This window comes from Dunckerocampus dactyliophorus, chromosome 5 (genome assembly GCF_027744805.1).
Source record: "Dunckerocampus dactyliophorus isolate RoL2022-P2 chromosome 5, RoL_Ddac_1.1, whole genome shotgun sequence".
In the NCBI taxonomy this organism is placed as follows: Eukaryota; Metazoa; Chordata; class Actinopteri; order Syngnathiformes; family Syngnathidae; genus Dunckerocampus; species Dunckerocampus dactyliophorus.
In genome coordinates this window covers 4,757,829-4,777,505 of record NC_072823.1, presented here as the reverse complement: position 1 = coordinate 4,777,505, position 19,677 = coordinate 4,757,829, and the positions used below count along the sequence as shown (strand labels likewise).

At 39.3% G+C, this 19,677-nt stretch overlaps 2 protein-coding genes across 4 annotated transcripts; one reads left to right on the top strand and one right to left on the bottom strand.

Annotated features, from left to right (window-relative positions):
- The first annotated feature begins 220 nt into the window (after positions 1-220).
- On the top strand, positions 221-10,269 carry atp6v1e1a (ATPase H+ transporting V1 subunit E1a). Its single transcript, XM_054777175.1, has 9 exons — positions 221-372; positions 546-611; positions 709-818; positions 3,134-3,200; positions 3,283-3,372; positions 5,507-5,575; positions 5,696-5,790; positions 5,876-5,963; positions 8,947-10,269. The coding sequence occupies exons 1-9, from the start codon at positions 340-342 to the stop codon at positions 9,007-9,009; spliced, it is 681 nt and encodes a 226-aa protein (XP_054633150.1). The 5' UTR covers positions 221-339; the 3' UTR covers positions 9,010-10,269.
- On the bottom strand, positions 10,249-19,496 carry slc25a18 (solute carrier family 25 member 18). 3 transcript variants are annotated; one of them, XM_054777173.1, is made up of 10 exons: positions 19,287-19,438; positions 18,354-18,649; positions 18,029-18,151; positions 15,420-15,475; positions 15,138-15,228; positions 14,612-14,727; positions 14,307-14,493; positions 12,371-12,543; positions 11,234-11,309; positions 10,249-11,159 (listed from the first exon to the last, which is right to left on the bottom strand). In XM_054777173.1, the coding sequence occupies exons 2-10, from the start codon at positions 18,371-18,373 to the stop codon at positions 11,018-11,020; spliced, it is 984 nt and encodes a 327-aa protein (XP_054633148.1). In that variant the 5' UTR covers positions 18,374-18,649; positions 19,287-19,438; the 3' UTR covers positions 10,249-11,017. The 3 variants fall into 3 exon arrangements, with proteins under 3 accessions (XP_054633148.1, XP_054633147.1, XP_054633149.1); XM_054777172.1 differs by lacking the exon at positions 18,354-18,649 and having other exon boundaries at positions 19,287-19,496; XM_054777174.1 differs by lacking the exon at positions 19,287-19,438 and having other exon boundaries at positions 18,354-19,243.
- Positions 19,497-19,677: the final 181 nt, after the last annotated feature.

The window sequence follows — 19,677 nt, the reverse complement described above, 5'->3', positions numbered from 1 at the left end:
ATTTGTCTTTTGGCCTTCAAACTAAAATCATCACGACTTGCGTCATGACAGAAAATTAAAGGAGGGCAAGCACATTGTATCGTTCTATTATATCTCAAAGCAGAGGGTAAATGTTGAGTAACCCTTCTTTTTCTCAATTTCAAAGCGGACATGTTGCGCTCTTGTTTTACTGTGAAAGAAAATACCGGAACTTCAGTCTTGTCTTGTTGTATCCGCCGTAATGTGACCAGAGAGGAAGCGCCGAGTTCCTGTCGTGTGAACGGGATCCCACAAAGTTGTCATCAAATCTCATTTTTAAACGCTTTGTGCAAAGTTAGCGTTTTATTATTGATAACAGACATGGCGCTCACCGATGCTGACGTGCAGAAACAGGTAATGTAGTCAGCCGTCTCGTAACTTGACAGCAACCCTTGGGGGGGGGATAAAACTTTGATGATAAAGGTAAAAAGTACCGTTACTTGTAAAATGATATTACGCCGCTTAATGTTTGGGATTGTCATGAAAAAGATTAGAGTTAAAAGTAACAACTATTCATGTTGTGTCAGATAAAACACATGATGGCCTTCATCGAGCAAGAGGCGAGTGAGAAGGTTGAGGAAATAGACGCCAAAGTAAGTCTGTCTTTGTGTTTGTTTGCCATGTCATGTTGTTTTTTGTTTTTTTTACTTGTGTCCTGCAAACAGTCTTGTCATGCTCAACTGATTACAGGCAGAGGAAGAGTTCAACATTGAGAAAGGTCGCCTGGTGCAGACTCAGAGAGTGAAAATAATGGAATACTTTGAAAAAAAGGAAAAGCAGATTGAACAGCACAAGAAAATGTGAGTCTAAAGTTGGGAAGCGTAAATGGGAGATGTCACAGTCATGTGACTGTGAAGCTCCTGATACAGGGGTGTCCAGAGTGCGGCCGGGGGGTGGGCATTTGCGGCCTGCAGCTAATTTTTTATTGGCCCGCGACACATTCCAAAAATACAATTTATCAAGGGGGGAAATAAAAGTAAACATGGAAAAATCATCACAAGACTAAAGTCCAAACATGAAGTGAAAAAAGTTGTAATCTAACAAGGAAAAAGTGAGAATAACATCTTAATGTTATGAGGAAAAATAACATCATTTTAGTACCATAAAGTTGAAGCATTAAAGGAAAAAAAGATGTTATTTAAAAAAAAAAAATCATATTATTATGAGAAACAGAGTTGTCCATATTTCAGCCTTCACTGAAATACAGACACCATTTGTAGATTATTTACACTTACCAATAATTCACTAAACTATCTACATAATGCGAGGGAACAAGGTATGTAAAAAAAAAAAGTTAGTTTGTTATAGTTATTATTCATTTTTTGCAACTTGCATCCTTTGTGCAAGTTTATTATTTCTCTCTTGTTTTACTTTTCTCCCAAAGTATGGTTTCTTTGATCTTATTTCTTATTGATAATATCATATACACATACATTTTTGTGTGTGTGCTCAGCCCGCTTCGGATGTGGGGTCGAGTGCCTCTCCTGACATCCCTCCTCTCCACTGAGCTAGCCGATGGTGAAAGCAACGCTGCCTCACACGCTCGAGCACAAGCATACTGAGGGGGAAGAAAAAAAGTAACAAAAAAACATGCAAGGATAGGGTATGCGTGATGCATATTTTAATGCACAACACAAAATGCAGATTTGATGGTTTAATTTAAGCCTACTTTTATTCTCCTTATTTTATTTTCATTGACCCATTTTTTATGATTCTACACATGCGTGCAATTTCTTATTTTCTCTCACATAGCACAACTACATGACTACTATGTATCCATCCATCCATCCATCTTCTATGCCGCTTATCCTCACTAGGGGTGCGAGTATGCTGGACCCCATCCCAGCTGACTTCGGGCGACAGGCGGGGTACACCCTGGGCTGGTCGCCAGTCAGTCGCAGGGCACATATAGACAAACAAACATTCACACTCACATTCATACCTATGGACAATTTAGAGTCTCCAATTAACCTAACATGCATGTTTTTTGCAATCGGAGTACCCGGAGAAAACCCACGTACGCACGGGGAGAACATGCAAACTCTACACAGATATGCCCAACAAAAATTCAAACCCAGATCTTCCCAATCTCCTGACTGTGTGGCCAACATGCTAACCACTCGGTCGCCATGCGGCCCTACCGTGTATCATTATCTTACTTTATTTTCCTCTCATATTTGATTTATAGTCTTTTGCGAGTATACAGCCCACTTCTCGTTCTGTGACATGCTGGATCTCTCGACACCGCACAACCCTCCTTTCCTTTTGGTACCTGTCCTGTCTTATGTATTGTTTTATAACCTCCTCACGTATGCTGTAAATATCCACTTTACATAGCTACCAACGTTGGAAACTCAAATGTGTGCAAGTAAAAAAAAAAAGAAACAAAGAAACAAAGTTGTGGTATTTGGAAATTTGGTTGGAGGAAAAAGTTATGAGAATAAGCTCAAAATATGATGAGAATAAAGTCATAATATTATGAGAAGAAAATTGAAATAGTTGGGGAAAAAACACAGTAGAAATGACCTATTTGGTTTACAGTTTTAAAAAAACAGCAAAAATGAGGAGGAAAAGAGCAGAGTCTGAAGTTGATACAAATAATAGGCTTTTCCACCGTGTATATCGTAAAGCTGAGATGCATTTTTTCTCTTCTTAGCATATCTGTCTACAAAATATCAAAGTGGGCCTTCCATCCTTTCATTTGTCACGATGACCCTTGCTGGGAAAAGTTTGGACACTCCCGGCTTGAACAGATGATGCGTAAATGATGCATAGCATACTTTCAGGCAACCATTTTCTGCGGCTCAACAAGAGACAGGCCTGACACATGTACACGTGTGCACGTCTCAATGGCCGTACCGACTTCCTGACTACAGATGTACCCCTACGGCGTGACAGTCAAGTGCAGCTCCAGTCCAGTCTGGTTCCTTTGTGGCTATTTCCTCAAAGTTCTACTACAGCATAAACACCAGCTTACACACATTCACAATCCCGTGGAAGCGGGCAGCCTTTATACAGTTGACTCTGATGGTAGCCGTTCCCACACAGGTTAAACGTGTTAAAGCCTTGGTGGAGGTCTTATTTATTCTGTGACTGTTCCTCCTGTGGCCCACAGCCAGATGTCCCACCTGATGAACCAAGCAAGGCTGAAGGTGCTGAAGGCCCGTGATGACATGATCACGGTGAGAGATCATGAAAAATGTTTTTCTGGAATGTATACGAATTAAAAAATATATATATTTCTGTCTCTTTAACCGATTTCAGGATTTGCTGATGGAAGCCCGCCAAAGACTGGCAGAGATTGCCCAGGACCCTGCCAAGTACTCCAGACTGTTGGAGGGACTGGTACTGCAGGTAAGATCCTCATCTCTGATGATCTCCGTGTGTTTTCTAGCTGATGCAACTGTGATGAGCATAAAGCACGGCTGTCCAAAGTGCAGCCAGGGGGACATTTTCGGCCTGCAGCTCGTTTTTTATTGATCCTTTTGCATATGTTATGCATATTGACATATTATTAGATATTACACTAATTTGCTTTGCCGCCTATAACACAGAAAGGAGCATGTTGTGTCCAGCTAGCATAGCATATGTTGACCTACAATGGTTTGCTTTTAGCATCTTTAATGCACAAAATGTATCACGGCCCATTCTGAGGAAAAATAACGTCATTTAAGTAGGATGAAACTGAAATATTAAAGAAAAAAGATGTTATTTTATAAGCCGTAATATTATCAGAAACAACCAAACAATGAATAAAGTTGTAATTTTTGGGAAATTAGGTTGCGGAAAAAGTTCTAATGGAGTCGAAATACAGTATTATGGGAATCAAGTCATAATTACAAAAAATAACCGCAGAAAGGAGAAAAAAACAGCTGTAATTTTACAAGAATGAAGTGAAAATGTTAAGAGAAAAAGTCATTCTAACAAGAAAATAAGTTGCAATTCTATGAGAATAAACTCATAATAGTATGAGGAAAAATAATGTCATTTTAGTAATGACAAAGACAAAACAGGAAAAGCGACGCCAAAATGGAAAAAACAAAGACAATGCAGAAATCATTCTTTTGTCTTTGTCATTACTAAATGCAATGACAAAACGCAAGTGGAAAAGACAAATACAAAACAGGAAAAACAACGGCGAATTGGAAAAAACAAAGACAATACAGAAAAAACAATGACAAAATGGAAAAAGAATATGACTACATTTGTATATATTTTTATTACTGATTCTGTTTGTATTTCCACACGTATTCCCTTTTAATTTTGGCACTCCTGTGATTCCATACTTGACCAGTATGAACACAGTGCTGACAGTGCATCAAACCTAACGCTAACTTGGACAGTAACATGCTGTATCTCTCCATTCTTTTTGAATGTAAATACTCCTATGCACTTTATGTTGAAGTGATCCATAATGCTTGATTAAAAAGTGCATTGCTTCTCTCAGGCAAAGCGCAAAAAAAACAAAAAAAATTAATGTTAGTTCCATTCCTAGTGTCACAGTGCCCTCTACTGGTCAAGCTAAGATAGTTTTGTCTCAAGGTATGTTGACATATTACGACTTGTGCATAACTTACAAATAACATGTGTGAACGGGTGTCAACGATGGCATAACTTATTGCCCGCGGATGAATCATACGTTGACATACGTCGAAAAGTTTTATGCAGGCACAACATTTTTGGACGACTTAGACGTATGCCGGCGTGCTTCCACGTGCTGTAAACATATACAAAACTTACACATAACTTATTCGACGTACGCCAGTATTGGCCAAATTTTTCATACGTTGGCATAAGATGGCTAAATCGTCAAGGTGTGACAGGGCATTTAAAGTGATCTATCGGTGCTCTGTTGCATGTGTTTGGCCCTGGGCAATGGTAATAGTATGACTTTTTTGCTCTTAAATTTATGACTTTTTTGCTCTTAAATTTATGACTTTATTCTCGAAATCTCTGAGTATTTTAATACTCCTTAGTGACAGCTATGGAAAGGGGGGATTTATGTGATCTTTGGCCTTGGGCAATGGTAATATTCCGACTTTTTTTCCTCTTAAATTTACGATTGTTTTTTTCTTGTAAATTTATGACTTTTTTTCTCGTTAATTTACTACTTTATTCCCGGAAATGTACAATTTTATTCTCATAATCTCAGATTATTATGGGGGTTTTTTCAGTGTGGCCCTAATACTCCGCCTTAAATAAATGCTCACCCTTGTCGCTGAACATATAAGCTTGAACATGATGACTGGACGACCAGTCCAGGGTGTACCCCGCCTCTCGCCCGAAGTCAGTGGGGATAGGCTCGAATGAGGAGAAGCGGTATAGAAAATGGATGGATGGATGGATGGATGATGACTGGAAAAACAGTACCCTCTAGTGGACGTCACCCCTCACCTCTGTACCATTAATGTCCTCTGTGATCACAATTTCCCGTACAAAACTCCGAAGCTTTGTTCATGATGTGAGTGTGTGTCTTCCTGCTTTACAGGGATTCTACCAGCTGCTAGAAGACAAAGTTACCATTCGCTGTCGACAGCAGGATGTGGAGATGGTTCAGGTGAGGGTGAACTGGGGAAGATGTGAAGAGAGGAAAAGCAATTAGGGAAATAATGTATGCATGTGTATGATTAGTTAGTTGATGTGATGGTTTCTCATGTTGGCTTGCTGTGTCCGGCAGGCTGCGGTGAATAAGAGCATCCCCATCTACAAGGAGGCTGTTAAAAAACACATCGTCGTCAAAGTGGACATGGAACATTTTCTACCATCAAGCCTGTCAGGACATTGACCTTTTACCCTCTTACATTTCTTATTCCTTAGACTGCTTTTCTCATACTTTGGACATGTTTGTTTTTTCCAGCTGTGGAGGGGTGGACGTGTACAATGACAATGGCAAGATAAAAGTGTCCAACACTTTGGAGAACAGACTAGAGCTTCTAGCGCATCAGGTAAAGAAGCGAGGCCTTATCTTACGTTTCCTTTGTGTTAGGTTTATGTACAGTGGATGTCTGGACATTCGCCATTCAGCATCCTAACACTTCCCATTCACATTAAATCAGTAATAATTAATACATGCGTGATATTACGTAAAATGGAGAGACCACAATTTGACATGTTTCTGTTTAGTTTTTCATCAAGTGCTGAGATTTGTTCGGCAGGCCTTGAATGCACCATAGTTGCTGCGAGACAGCTTTGAGTCTATCAATCATCATTATCGTTCATTTGTGGTGACTTTTCCCTTTTTTTGTTTTTTTTTCCAACATTTTCCAAATGTTTCTTCTTAAATAATCTTTGTACATTTTCTTGTTGTTGATATGATGACTTTATTCCTATAATATTTAGACTTTATTACTTTTAACATTTTAACTCTTTCCCCAAATTAATTTTCCATAAAATTACAACTTTATTTTGTTTTTCATATGACAACTTTAAAAAAACATTTTAATATTTCAATTCTAAGATAAAGATACTAAAAAAAATTTTTTTAATTATTTTTATTTGAAATTACAGCTTTTTTTCCATTTCACTTATCTTTTTTTTTTTTTTTTTTTTACATTTTTCCAAATATTTCAGTTTTTTCCTGTAAATGCTCTTCCTGGAATTCTGACTTTATTTCCATTATATTTTGACATTTTTCTCATAACATTATAACTTTTTATGCAACCACATTTTCTAAAAATTACAACTTTATTCATTGTTTTGTTTGTTTTTCAAATTATAACTTAAAAAAAACATATTTCTTTAATATTTCAAGATTCAAGAGAGTTTTATTGTCATGTGCATGGTAAAACAGCAGTTATACCATGCAATGAAAATCTTATTCTGTTCATTCTCCCAAGAAAAGAAAGAAAACACAAGAAAGAATAAGAACATAAGAAACATAAACACAATAACATATATACCAATAAATTAAGCAACAAAAACAGAAGAGACATTAATACAAATAAATAATACAAATAAATAAATAAAGTGCTATTCAACTTTATGCTAATAAAATGATGTTATTTCCCTCATAATATTGTTATATGTTACTCTTGTAAAATTACAACATGTTACAACAATTTCTCTTTCATATTTTCACTTTATTTTTGTAAAATTACAATTCCATTTTTGCTGTTGTTGGGTTTGGGTTTTTTTTAGATTTCTTATTAAAATTATATTTTTACAATGTTGTTATATTTTTTACAAAAAACAGCCGTGCTCCGCACGTGGCCCCCCCGGGCCGCACTTTTTGGACACCAGAACTTTACAATATTTCCACGAGAGCGATAGAATTTGTTACGTCACAACTTTAGGAAGTTGAGGCAGAATGGAAAGACTTTTTTGTTTTCAGGGACTGTAATATTGCACAGTGCCACTTGGTGGTGATATAGGGAAGTACTTCTGGTTTGAGGGGACGTCTCCATGCCAGATTCTCCCGTAACAATTCTTTTTTCCTGTTTTCTGGTAACAATTAGCACATTTATATCGCGTTTTATTAGAGTATCGCTTTGATTGCCCCTGGAATGAGCAGAATCGGGCTCCTTTTCACGTCAACTAACAGAATTTGCAACCGGCGGCCTGTAGAGGGCGCTGCAGTCCACGCAGTCATCACTGGTACAGAATATTATGTACATCTTTGGGGGTTATATGCTTGGCTTTCCTGCATAATTACACTTCAAATGTTGCACAACATAAAGGTGTAGAATTTGGCAATACGCTACATATGTTTCTGATGTGTACGTATGGTTAATGTCACTGTATATTCACTCATAAATAGGACATATGGGATTATGATCCCCTCTGTTTATATATACACCGTACAGCACGGGTGTCCAAAGTGCGGCCAGGGGGCCATCTGTGGCTTGTGGCTGTTTTTTTATTGGCCTGAGGCACGTTTAAAAAATATTACTTAACAAGAAAAGATTTAAAAAAAACAACCGCTGTGGAAAAATTGAAAAATCAGCAGTAATTTCACAAGAAGAAAGTGAAAATATTAAGAAAAAAAAAGTCATTTATGAGAACAACTTTGTAAAATTATGAGGTAACATAACATCATTTTAGGAGCATAAAGTTGAAAAAAGACGTTATTTAAAAAAAAAGTCCTAATAGTAAGAGAAACAAACAAAAGAATGAAGTTGTAATTTTGGGAATATTAGGTTGGGAAATTTTCATATTACGGGAATACAGTTAAAATATTTTCGGAAGAAAGTCCTCCTCACGAGACGAAAAATTACAAGAAGAAAGTTGAAATATTTGGATTTCTTTAAAAAAAAAAAAAAAAAAAAAAAAAGCAACAGCAGAAATGGTAAAAACGTCAAAATATTCAGGAAAAAAAGTTGTATTTTAACAAGAACAAAGTTGTGATTTTACAAGAATAAACTCGGAATGTGATGAGGAAAAATAATGACATTTTAGTAGCATAAGAGTTTAAATGTTTAAAAAAAATTATATATTTTTTTAAAGACGTAATATTAGAAACAAAATAATGAATAAAGTTGTCATTTTTGGAAAATTAGGTTGGGGAAAAATTGAAGGACGTAATATCATGGGAAAAAAACGATAAAAGTTGGAAAATTAGGCTGGGGAAGAAGTTATATTATGAGAATAAAATCAAAATATGAAGTCATAATTATGAGAAGAAAATGTACAAATGGAAAGTTGAAAGCACATTTAAATAAATTTAAAAAAACAGGAGAAATGGGGGGGGGAAGCTGTAATTGTACAAGAATAAAGTTAAAATATTAAGAAAAAAAGGCATAGTTGAAGGAGAAAAGTTAAAATGTTCTCAGAATAAACTCGTAATATGAGAGAAAATGTCATTTTTGTAGCATTTCACCTGTTTTTTCTTCACACACACACACACACACACACACACACACATACCATATCGACATGTGTTGCTTTACAAAATATCCTTTGATTTTTGGGTGTTGTTTTTTCTTCATACAGATGATGCCTGAAGTCAGAGTGTCCTTGTTTGGTGCCAACCCCAACCGCAAATTTACAGATTAACCACGGATTTGAAGGGAACAGTTGGTCAACACTGTCCCTAAAGTGGAACGGAGCATTGTTGCATAATTTTAGTAAGGCGACGAGAACACCTACCCAAGTGCCTTATTATTTTTTTAATTATTGTTTTAACTGAGGTGACTGCTTTGAATGTAATTTCAACCGGGTGTGTGAAATATACTGTACAGCCATCTCTCGTTTATCGCGGTTTATTGGTTCCAGACCTGACAGCGACAAGTGAAGGAGGATTAAATATTAATAAATGGAATATTCTCGTAGTTATGGCATAGAAAACCTGTTTACGATCTTCTCAATGCGTTTTTTTTATCATTATTAGAGTCCTCAAGAAATGAAATAACACCCATGTAGTCACCTTTACATTTGTATTACCTGATATAGTAGATATAATCAGACATCCATCTATCCCGCTTCTCCTCATTAGGCTCGTGGTCGTTATTAGTAGGTCGCCTATCCCAGCTGACTTCGGGCGACAGGTGAGGTACACCCTGGACTGGTCGCCAGCCAATCGCAGGGCACATGTAGACAAACAACCATTCAAACACATACATAGCTATGGACAATTTAGAGTCGCCAATTAACCTAACATGCATATTTTTGGAATGTGGGAGGAAAGAAAACCCACGCACGAGGGAGAAACTCCACACAGAAATGCCCCATAAATGAGATTCGAACCCAAGTCTTCCCGATGTCCTGACTGTGACTGTGGCCAACTTGCTAACTAGACCATATAATCAAACATATATATAAATAAGATAAAGACTCATACGTCGTCGTTCTATTTTATTCTGGACAGCCTACTTCCGCCATTACAATACACTCGTATTACCCAATGTAGTCGACATAATGAGACATTTAAGGAGTAAATAAAACTCCTGCTCGAGAAGTGTTACAGTAAAAGTGTTCCCCAGGGGAACTGTAGTGACGAGTTCGTGCCCGTTTCACTGACCAATTACTGACACCTAGCGGCCAATGTAGAATAACAGTATTACAGTCATAAATGGAATGATTCTTCTGCCTTGTATTTCAGTTCATTTAGGTAGTTCATTTAGCCATGTTATGCTTTAAAATGCTTAATTTAGGCCAAGAATAAGCACAATTTGCATAAATATGCATTATTTTTTTTAATTAATAGGCCGTATTCAACCAAGAAACGTGTAGCGAGTGATTACTGTACAGTATGTGCATGATGTATTCAAAATCCAAAGTAATAAATGAGTGGGACACAGAAGACTTGTGTGTTTATTTCCAAGTTGTAAACACACTACATTGGTAAAATGAAGTAGCCTAGTTATACAAACTACAGCAATGCATGTGCATTATATAAAAAATGTTTTTAGTGCTTAATTGTTTTGTTTTTTTTAAATAGTACTCCAAAATAATACTCAACAGAAAAAAAATGTTTTAAACTTGCAACAATAATAAGGCGTTCGTACATTTTTTTTACTGGGCACACATATTGTGAAGCAACATACTCAGTAGCGCTTCGTCCAATTTGTTGAGCTCTCAAGTTTTGAAGAGGAGGAAGTCAAGGTTTAAATAGTAGCCCAGCAGTGTGTCGTCTTTTAGGCCGGAAGTGATCTGCGCGTGTGTTTGTGTGTGTGTGTACAGGGATTAAATCATTACCATCAGATTAGCAAACAACCTACTGACAGGACGCACATGTCAATCCAGGCAGGGAATCTGAAGATTACAACTCAGAGCACACGAATGGAGTGGGAGGAATACGTAACACGGCAGGCGTGAATAGATCCAATTTTTAATCTGTATGAAATCTTAAAACCAGATTGTCTTTTCTGGGGTAAAGGAACAGCTCCAGATGTGTTGCAGCACATGCATAGGACCCTGTTTGACCAATAGAACCCTGTTGCCTGCGACCCGATAATGCTGGGTTCACAAGCAGAGCCTCTTGTCACCCGCTCCGTATGTGCACAGGGTACTGCTGATTGATGCAGCAAAATGACACGTGGAGAAGACAGCACTGCAGGTATCGCTATCCCAGCAAACCCAGCAGCATCTCCCCAACTCCAAGAAAGTAGACACCCTGTGCAATGCCAAAAAGGGGGGCGATGACCAGCGCACGACACGTTGCGCCCTTTAGGAACGCTGACGGCCCCTCTCGCCTCATTATGCGCCTGCAAAAGCACACGCACACAATTATAAATCGAATGTTACACTCATATACATATATATATAATAAAACGTTTACCGTGTGCAGTCAATGATTCCTCTGTAGCTGTCCTCTCCTTCGCCTTTTTGCAGTGTTTGCAGGCGGGTTTTTATGACTATGGGTGGGAAAGACCTCTTGTTAATTTAAACTACGACATGACTGTCAGCTATACCTGTAGTAGCTTGTCAGTCAAATGCATGCATACAGAGTTTTTGGTCAAACATATTTTCCTCCGAAAATAGGCCTTTTTAGGCAGACAACACATCTTATTTACCATATGTCGGGAATAATTTATAAATACAGTTGGGTGAAAAAGTGTTTGCCCTCCCTTCCTGATATCTTGTTTTTGTTGCATGTTTGTCACACTTCAGTATTTCAGGTCACCAAACAAAAAAAATAATTGAGCCCTGTCAGTCTACAAAAGGTTATAAAGCCTATTCTAAAACTTTGGGACTCGAGCAAACCACAGTGAGAGCCATTAGTAACAACAGTAAAATATGGTGGTGGTAGTGTGATGCTCATCTTTTTTTTGTGTGCATATTTGTCACAATTCAATGTTTCAGGTCATCAAATCACCGAAAGAAAGTAATTGAGCTCTATCAGTCTACAAAATGTTATAAAGCCATTTCTAAAGCTTTGGGACTCCAGCAAACCACAGTGAGAGCTATTAGTAACAACAGTAAAATATGGTGGTGGTAGTGTGATGGTCTAGGGTTGTTTTGCTGCTTCAGGACGTGGAAGACTTGCTCTGAAAAATTCTGCTGTCTACCAAAAAAACCTAAAGGAAAATGTACGACCATCTGTTTGTGACCTCAAGCTGAAACCAACTTGGGTTCTGCAGATCCTCCAAGACCTTTGGGAAAATACTCTGTGGCCTGACGAGACAAAAGTTTGAACTTTTTGGAAGGTGTGTGTCCCATTACATCTGGCGTAAAAGTAACGCCGCATTTCAGAAAAAGAACATCACATCAACAGTAAAATATGGTGGTGGTAGTGTGATGGTCTGGGGCTGTTTTGCTGCTTCAGGACCTTGAAGCTGTGATAAAAGGAACCATGAATTCTGCTGTCTACCAAAAAATCCTGAAACCAACTTGGGTTCTGCAGCAGGACAATGAGCCAAAACACACCAAGTCAGGGTGGCTATGCAATAATTTCCTGATAACTTTCCACACTCACCGTCCAGCGGCGTGACGGCCACAGCTGCCACCGAGCCCGCAGCGCAGCCGGCCACAAAGGACTGCCAGAAAGGCGCTCGGGCCTGCACGTCGCTCGGACTTCCGTGTTTTTCCCTCCCCAGCGAGTTCAGGTTGGCAAACAGTGGGAAGTAGATCATTGAGAAGGGGACATCCCTGAAAAAGATGTCGCGTCAAAGGGTTTAGTTGCATGTGAACGCAGAGCTTATTTTATCCTAGGTGAGAACTGGGAAAGAAGGATGGATATCAGTGACTGAAAGCTATCAGACCAAAGCAGGGACACAGCCTTTCGTACTATAACATAGAAGCCAGACATAGCTGGGGGAATGTATTGATTAGTGTTGATTAGAGGATCCTGTACAACAAACACTGTGCATGACGCTTATGTAATCCACACTGAACCAATCAAAAGAGTAACGACAACGTTTGAATTCAAGCAGAAACAGCTGAGAAATCAACTTACTGCTAAGATAAAAATACTAATAAACAGTCCTGCCTCACTCTATTGCGCTTTTTCCGAAATTAATAAATGATTGCTGTTTTATGATTGTCTATGGCCTATTATTAGTCCAAAAATATCAATTTTTAAGCAAATTGTCAGGTTTTTTTGCCCGGTAAATGAACTAAAATACAAACATAAGCCATTAAGACCACCATTCAACTTGTGAATGTAGTATTCCACATTGGTCACTAGTTGCATCAAACTTGATCACCGGAACAACAAGCTTTCATTGCAGGTTGAAATAATAATAATCATCATCATCATCATAACAATAGTAACACAGGCTACTGTTGCGGCCATAGCCCACAACAAGCTAAAACTCGACTCCGAAACCCTGACGTCACTTCCCGTCCGCCACCCTTTTTTCCCCTACAAGGTAAACTCTACTATGTAGGCCAATATTCATGTAAAGGTGACTATAGGGGTGTTATTTCATGTCTAGAGGGCTCTTATGTATTTAGAAGATCGTAAACAGGTTTTCTACGCCATAACTACCCAAATATTCAATTTAACCGCGATAAACAAGGGATTTCTGTACTTAGTATGACATAGAGCTTAAAAGTATTTTCTTAGCCTATAGACTATACTCGGCCATACCTTTTGCTACATTCCTTCATTCATTTTGGACCATATATCCTGACTTTAGGCAAGGGGCACAGGGCATGATTAGGTACATTTATTTACAACATATCCATGTGACTTCCAAACATAAGGCAGGCTCTTCTGGTGGCAGTGCGCCAAAGAAAAGGAAAGCCATCAAGTGGAAGTGGAAGTGGAAATGAACGTCATAAATACAGTCGCTCAGAGAGAGGAGAAACGCACTTCTGGTCTGGACCGCTCGACTGTTGCGACCGTCATTAAGGATAAAGATTGTATCCTTGAATATTAAAGGATCTGCTCCCATGAAAGCGACAGTGATAAAAAAAAAAGAAAAGAATCAGCAGAAATTTTACAAGAATAAACAAATTTTCCCAGCATAACGTCGTAATACAGCGAGGAAAATACACATCATTTTAGTAGCATAAAGTTGAAACATTAAAGAAAGACGTTACTTCTTCATAATATTATTTAAAAAATAAATAAATAAAAGAAGAAAGTGGTAATTTTTGGAAAATTAGGTTTGCTAAAAAGTTACAATATTATGGGAATGAAGTCATGCAGTTTTTTTCTTGAAATATACATCATCTTGGTTTACAATTGTCAAAGTGTCCCTTGCATCCTTTCATTTTTCAGTATGTGGCCCTCGGTGGAAAAAGTTTGGACACCTCTGCTGTATTGTCCTGTGTTCTGTGTACGGTGTGAATAACTTAAGTGTTTATTTAGGCATGAGTCCCGATTTAGGAGGACCACCTCTACTGATTTGAACTAAGAGCAACCCTAAAAGTGTAAAAAACAAACATTTGTGTGTGTGTATGACCTCATTAAGGTGGCTCCTGCTCCCCTATAGAGACCAGCCAGACCTCGAGTCTTCAGCAGCTGCACCGTGATGCTGGTGGCAGACGTCCGCTGGGGAGCACCGGGTCGGGCCGGCTGTGGTGCCGTCAGTGATGGAGCTGGACCAGGACCGGTAGCCTGAGCTGGTGTCTGGACTTTCCTCTGGGCAGCTGATGAATGAAACGAATGTGAGCCCGCATTCCTCTCACTGGATGTAATTTTGTCGTTGAACAAAGGATTTGAGTTTCTGGAAGCCAGTTTTTTGTAAATGATCGGCGACTATCTCACCCAGCCTCCCTGCGTCCTGTAGTTGGATTTTGAGCATCTCCATTGGTGTGGTTACCACCACCTGGCAGGTACCAGCCCCACACCCTGCCAGAACCTCCCCCCACAGGGGCAAATGCCTAATGACACAGAGACAAAAGCATTCTTAATATAGTTACTTTGGGTGGCCCAGCCAGTTATTAGGTTTAGGGGGCAATCACTTTTCCACGGAGGGCCATGTAGGTTTGGATGTTTTTTTCCCCCTTAATAATAAAAAGTTTCATTTAAAAACTGCATTTTGTGTTCAGCTGTGTTGTCACTGACTAATATTTCAATTAGGTTGATGATGTGAAACATTTAAGTGTGACAAACATGCCAAAAGATAAGAAATCAGGAAGGGGGCAAACACTTTTTCACACCACTTAATATACATAAATATCAACGTGGCCCCCAGCAAAAAAAAAGGTTTGGACACCCCTGTTTCATGCTATTTAACGTGTCAGTAAAATATGTAAGTTCCAACTTAAAATCCAGTGTTTTGAGAGCTTACCCGTCCTTTGAGAGTTTCTGTCTGAAGGCATCGTTAGCTGCCAGTTTGATGGCTTTTTCCGGTGTGACAAGAGTGAGGTTGACTGCTGCGCCTGAAGGACACAAACCAGCTAATGACTCAGTCGCAAACACAAATAGAATAGAATGGCTCACTACCACGGAGGGCAATGCCACCGCTGAGCGAATGAGCGAGGGATTGCAGTGAAAACAGTGAAAAAAGCAGTGGCGGGATTAAGTTCAAAGTAAGGCACAGCTGTAGGTTTGTTTGAAATGCAAAGAATACCTCTGTAGCATCCAAAATAGCCTTCTGAGCGCACCGTCTTGGCTAGACAGTCCCACCTTCAATGGCAAAAGAGGAAAAACTGAACGATAACAATATATTTTACTTTCACTTCAACACACAACAGTCCACAGTACTGTCTGGACAATGAAACAAACTTCATCATTATTAGGCCTTGACGGGAATAAGTCATTCCGGCTAGTTTTCCATCTCTGAGTCACAGTGGAAAACCACAGTCTGGAAGTTTAGCCACACCCATTCAAAAGGCAGGACGCATGCCCAGCACATGAGCGCAGCGGGGTCTTGTGAGGACACCCAGTCTTAGTTGTTGGTCATATTCTACCACTTTCATATTTTATAACATCTGATAATCCGGCTACGTTGAAAAGGTGTGTGGTGCAACTTCTTTAAAATCCCATGAGTTAGCGCTAAACTTGCGCAAACACTGCAGATAGACTGTTTTAACACCTCGATGGTAAGTATGTGAAATCTTTCCATTCGTATTAACCTCTTAAACCCTAAACACAGACACGTCCAAAATAACTACCATCTTCTCTGCATCTACAAGGTCTACGTCAGTAGTTCTCAACTGGTGGCTCAGGACCCAAAAGTGGGTTGCGGATCCATCCTATTTTTGTTTTCCGTAACCTCATTTTCCAAAAATGACAACTTTATTCATTGTTTAGTTTGTACAGTTACGATTTTTTTTCTTTAATCTTTCAACTCTATGCGACTAAAGTTACGTCATTTTTCCTCCTAAAATGATGACGTTGTTCTCCTAAAATTACACCTTTTTCTCGTTAGAATACAACTTTTTTAGTCAAAATTTTTGACTTTATTCTTGTGAAATTACTGCTGATTCTTCCATTTTTTAAAAATAGTTTTCTTGTTAGACTATGTTTTTAGAATGTGCCGCGTGCCAAACATGGCCCCAGGGCCGCACTTTGGACACACCTGCATTAGGCTTTTATGAAATTATTCTTCACACACGCTGGTCTCGTACGGCTTGCTCCCCCAGCTCATAATTATAATAATTTAAATGCTTCAGAAATGTTGAATTTTATTTTTTTACATATGTGTGTTACTTCTCCCAACTATACTTCAGGTGTATTTTCTTGAGAAAAAAAGAATATTTGGTTAAAATTCACACTTAAGTTGTGTCCCAGGGTTTTGACTCAGTCCTGTCAGGTTTGGTATATTCTACACGTCACATGTTCAACAGGAAGTTGGATCAATCAGAATTTATTTTTCTGTATCAATTATTTTTTTTTTATATTATTTGTTTATTTTTAAAGTTTTTTTTTGTTGAATCACTGTAATGTGATTATTGTCACCATGCTATTAGCATAAAGAGCCTGCTGGCTATATTTCATGTATTTGCTAATTTTATGCTAGAAAGTCACTCCTGTTTCTTTCTACAAGGGAGTGTTAGGAATACATTGAAAAAAAAAAAACCTGAGATTTCGATAATAAAGTCGTAATTTTAGGAGAATAAAGTCCAAAATTTACAAGGAAATAAGCCGTAAATTTACGAGGAAAAAAGTCGTAAATTTCTGAGAATAAAGTCGGAATATTACAAGAAAAAAAGTCGTAAATTTATGAGAAAAAAGTCGTAAGTTTATTAGGAAAAAAAGTTGTACTTTTATGAGAAAGAAGTTGTACATTGATGAGGAAAAAAGTTGTAAATTTATGAGAATAAAGTCGTAACATTACAAGAAAAAAGTCGTAAATATATGAGAAAAAAGTCGTAAGTTTATTAGGAGAAAAAGTCATAAATTTACAAGAATAAAACGTAATATTAAGTCCCCCCTTTTCAGAGCTGTCTCAGCGAATGCCTGTTACGACGGAGTCTTAAAATAATGTGACATTTCAACAATAAAGTCGTAAATTTACAAGGCTTGACTTTTCAAGCCAATTCCATTTATTTAGCTATATCAATAAAATTGACTTGACTTTTCTTGTCACAAAAGACAGGTCTACAACCACGCTAAGTAAGGGTCTGTTCACATGGAAATGTCAGCCTTTCATGCACATGAAAGCGGCGTCCTGGGTGCCCTGAAACGGTACCCAAAGTGGGAAAATCTGAAAACGCTGGCTTGTCGTTGCCGTCACATGACAAAATATCTGAATACTTCGACTGGCACGACTCACTCCAGTCGATGTTCTGCTTATAATTTGTTGTCTTGTACTACCAAATGACTCACAGAAGTAATTCCACTTCGTCGTCAGTCTGGACAAGCCTCGGAAAGCGGAAGACGGCGGACTTTATGCGCATGCGTTCTTTCTTCTTCTAAAGTTTTGGTGTCACGTGGTTCTGTGTCTTTACAGCGCCCTTACATGGTTATCACCCAGTGACCTGTTCCCGTCTGGATGCAACTATTTAGTCATCCAGCACAATGTGGATGCAAATTTTTTTCAACCCGGCAAAAACCAAAAAAAAAAAAAAAACGCAAGAACGGTTCCATGTGGACAGGACCTTAACCAACCAACCAAAACCCACAAGCAAGCACTTAATTTTGAAATTCTTGTCAAAGTTGTTGCAATGCAGAGACACTGGGAGTAGAAGATCATATTTGGGTTTGTGTACTGTGTGCTTGGGAGGCTGTACTCACATTCCTTTGTATACTTGGGTGCCCTGCTGGTTCTGTAGGCGGGTCTTGGCCAGATCGATAGGAAATACACATGTCACACCAACAAGGCCCGCCACGCCCCCATTAATCAGCTTAGCAGGGAGGCTGCAGAGGGATCAACATATAGAAACACGGTACACATGCATGCACACGGCCATTTACACGCAGCTGTCAACACAAGCCACGCGTCTGTTAAGACATGCGCCGGAACTGCAGATCGCTGACCAATGGAAAGGGATCGTCCTTTCATAGGATTAAAGTAAAGCAGCAGCATTCTGGGTTTTTGTAACAAAAGCAAAACATGAACCTGATCTTATTCTCTGTCATCTTGCTTGTGTTTGGGCTCTCGGCCCACGACTCCCTTCGTCGTCCTCCACCCACGTCCTCCTCCTCTTTTTCTTCCCGGCGGTGGCCTTACTTTGCCCGCTAATGTAGCTCACTGCGTCTTTTTTTGTGACGCCAGCGGACTGCTTTCTCCTCCTCTGGTGGACACCCTTTTTTCTGTTAGGGCCAAAACCAATGTTGGATCTGTATCTTGAAGGCCAGCCCCTCTGTGCTTTTCCTCTCCCTCACACCACTGCACAAACTTTCCCCTGCTGCTGCCTTGAATGCAAAACACATACAGGAAATGTGATTGCATGAGGTAAAAAAGCCAAATCAGTCAAATGTATCACAGTTCAACAGAAGCGAGAGTCTCTTATCTGGATAACCGTATTTGATGTAGCACAAGAAACATATTGACTGCATTGCAGATACCAGAGGGCAAATGTTAAACTTGCTAAAGTTCCCCTGCTTCCCTTTCCTCTCCCGACTTCCTCCTCTTCCCTCATCTCTCTAATTAATCTGTCTTAATCTCTCCACCTCTCCTGTGCCTCTATTTTTACCACCATAAACCTGCACTACATCCTTTGGAAATGACAGTAAACAAATGATGTTTTCATCAACCACATATTGCCACATAGCTTTTTTGTATTTTTCTCCTGTACTAAACTTGGATGTTTCCATTGCTGGATCCCAGCCACATTCTGCACATGCTTTTTACTGAGCCTCTTTCAGTGCATGCAACTTTCTTTCAGCCAGGCTCCATTCACACCCTCAGAGGGAAGTGACCGTGCCAAAACCCAGAGACCCCCTAGCCAACCTCTACCTCCCCACGCCCCTAAGCTTCCTTGGTCAGAAAAGAAAGGTTGAAAAATGCGATTGCAATTGCATTCCACCACAAGGAGAAGGGGTGTCCTACCTCTGCCGGTGCATCCCACAGCCTGGATCAAGCTGCCCACTGTCCTCGCTCCCTCCAACCATGCGTGCATCAGCGGTAGCCAAGCGAGAGCAAGCGGAGAGAGCCAGCCTCCACTCAGGAGCCGTTGCACAAACACGAGCATTGTCTCATCGCCTAAGTCCCTCCCTCTCACGGCGACTCTGTGTGTGTGACACAGACCTGACAACTGCATTAACGCAACGGACGTTAACTCGTGTACCTGCTGAGACGGATCACAGCGACAGGAACACAAAACAGTCCCTCCCCAGCGTGTTTGTTTTCAGAAACAAAGGGGCCCTTTATTATTCAATGACCTTTGTGTTACATAATAACTCACTCGGAAAATGTTCCCAGACTTCCATGTATTCCCAAG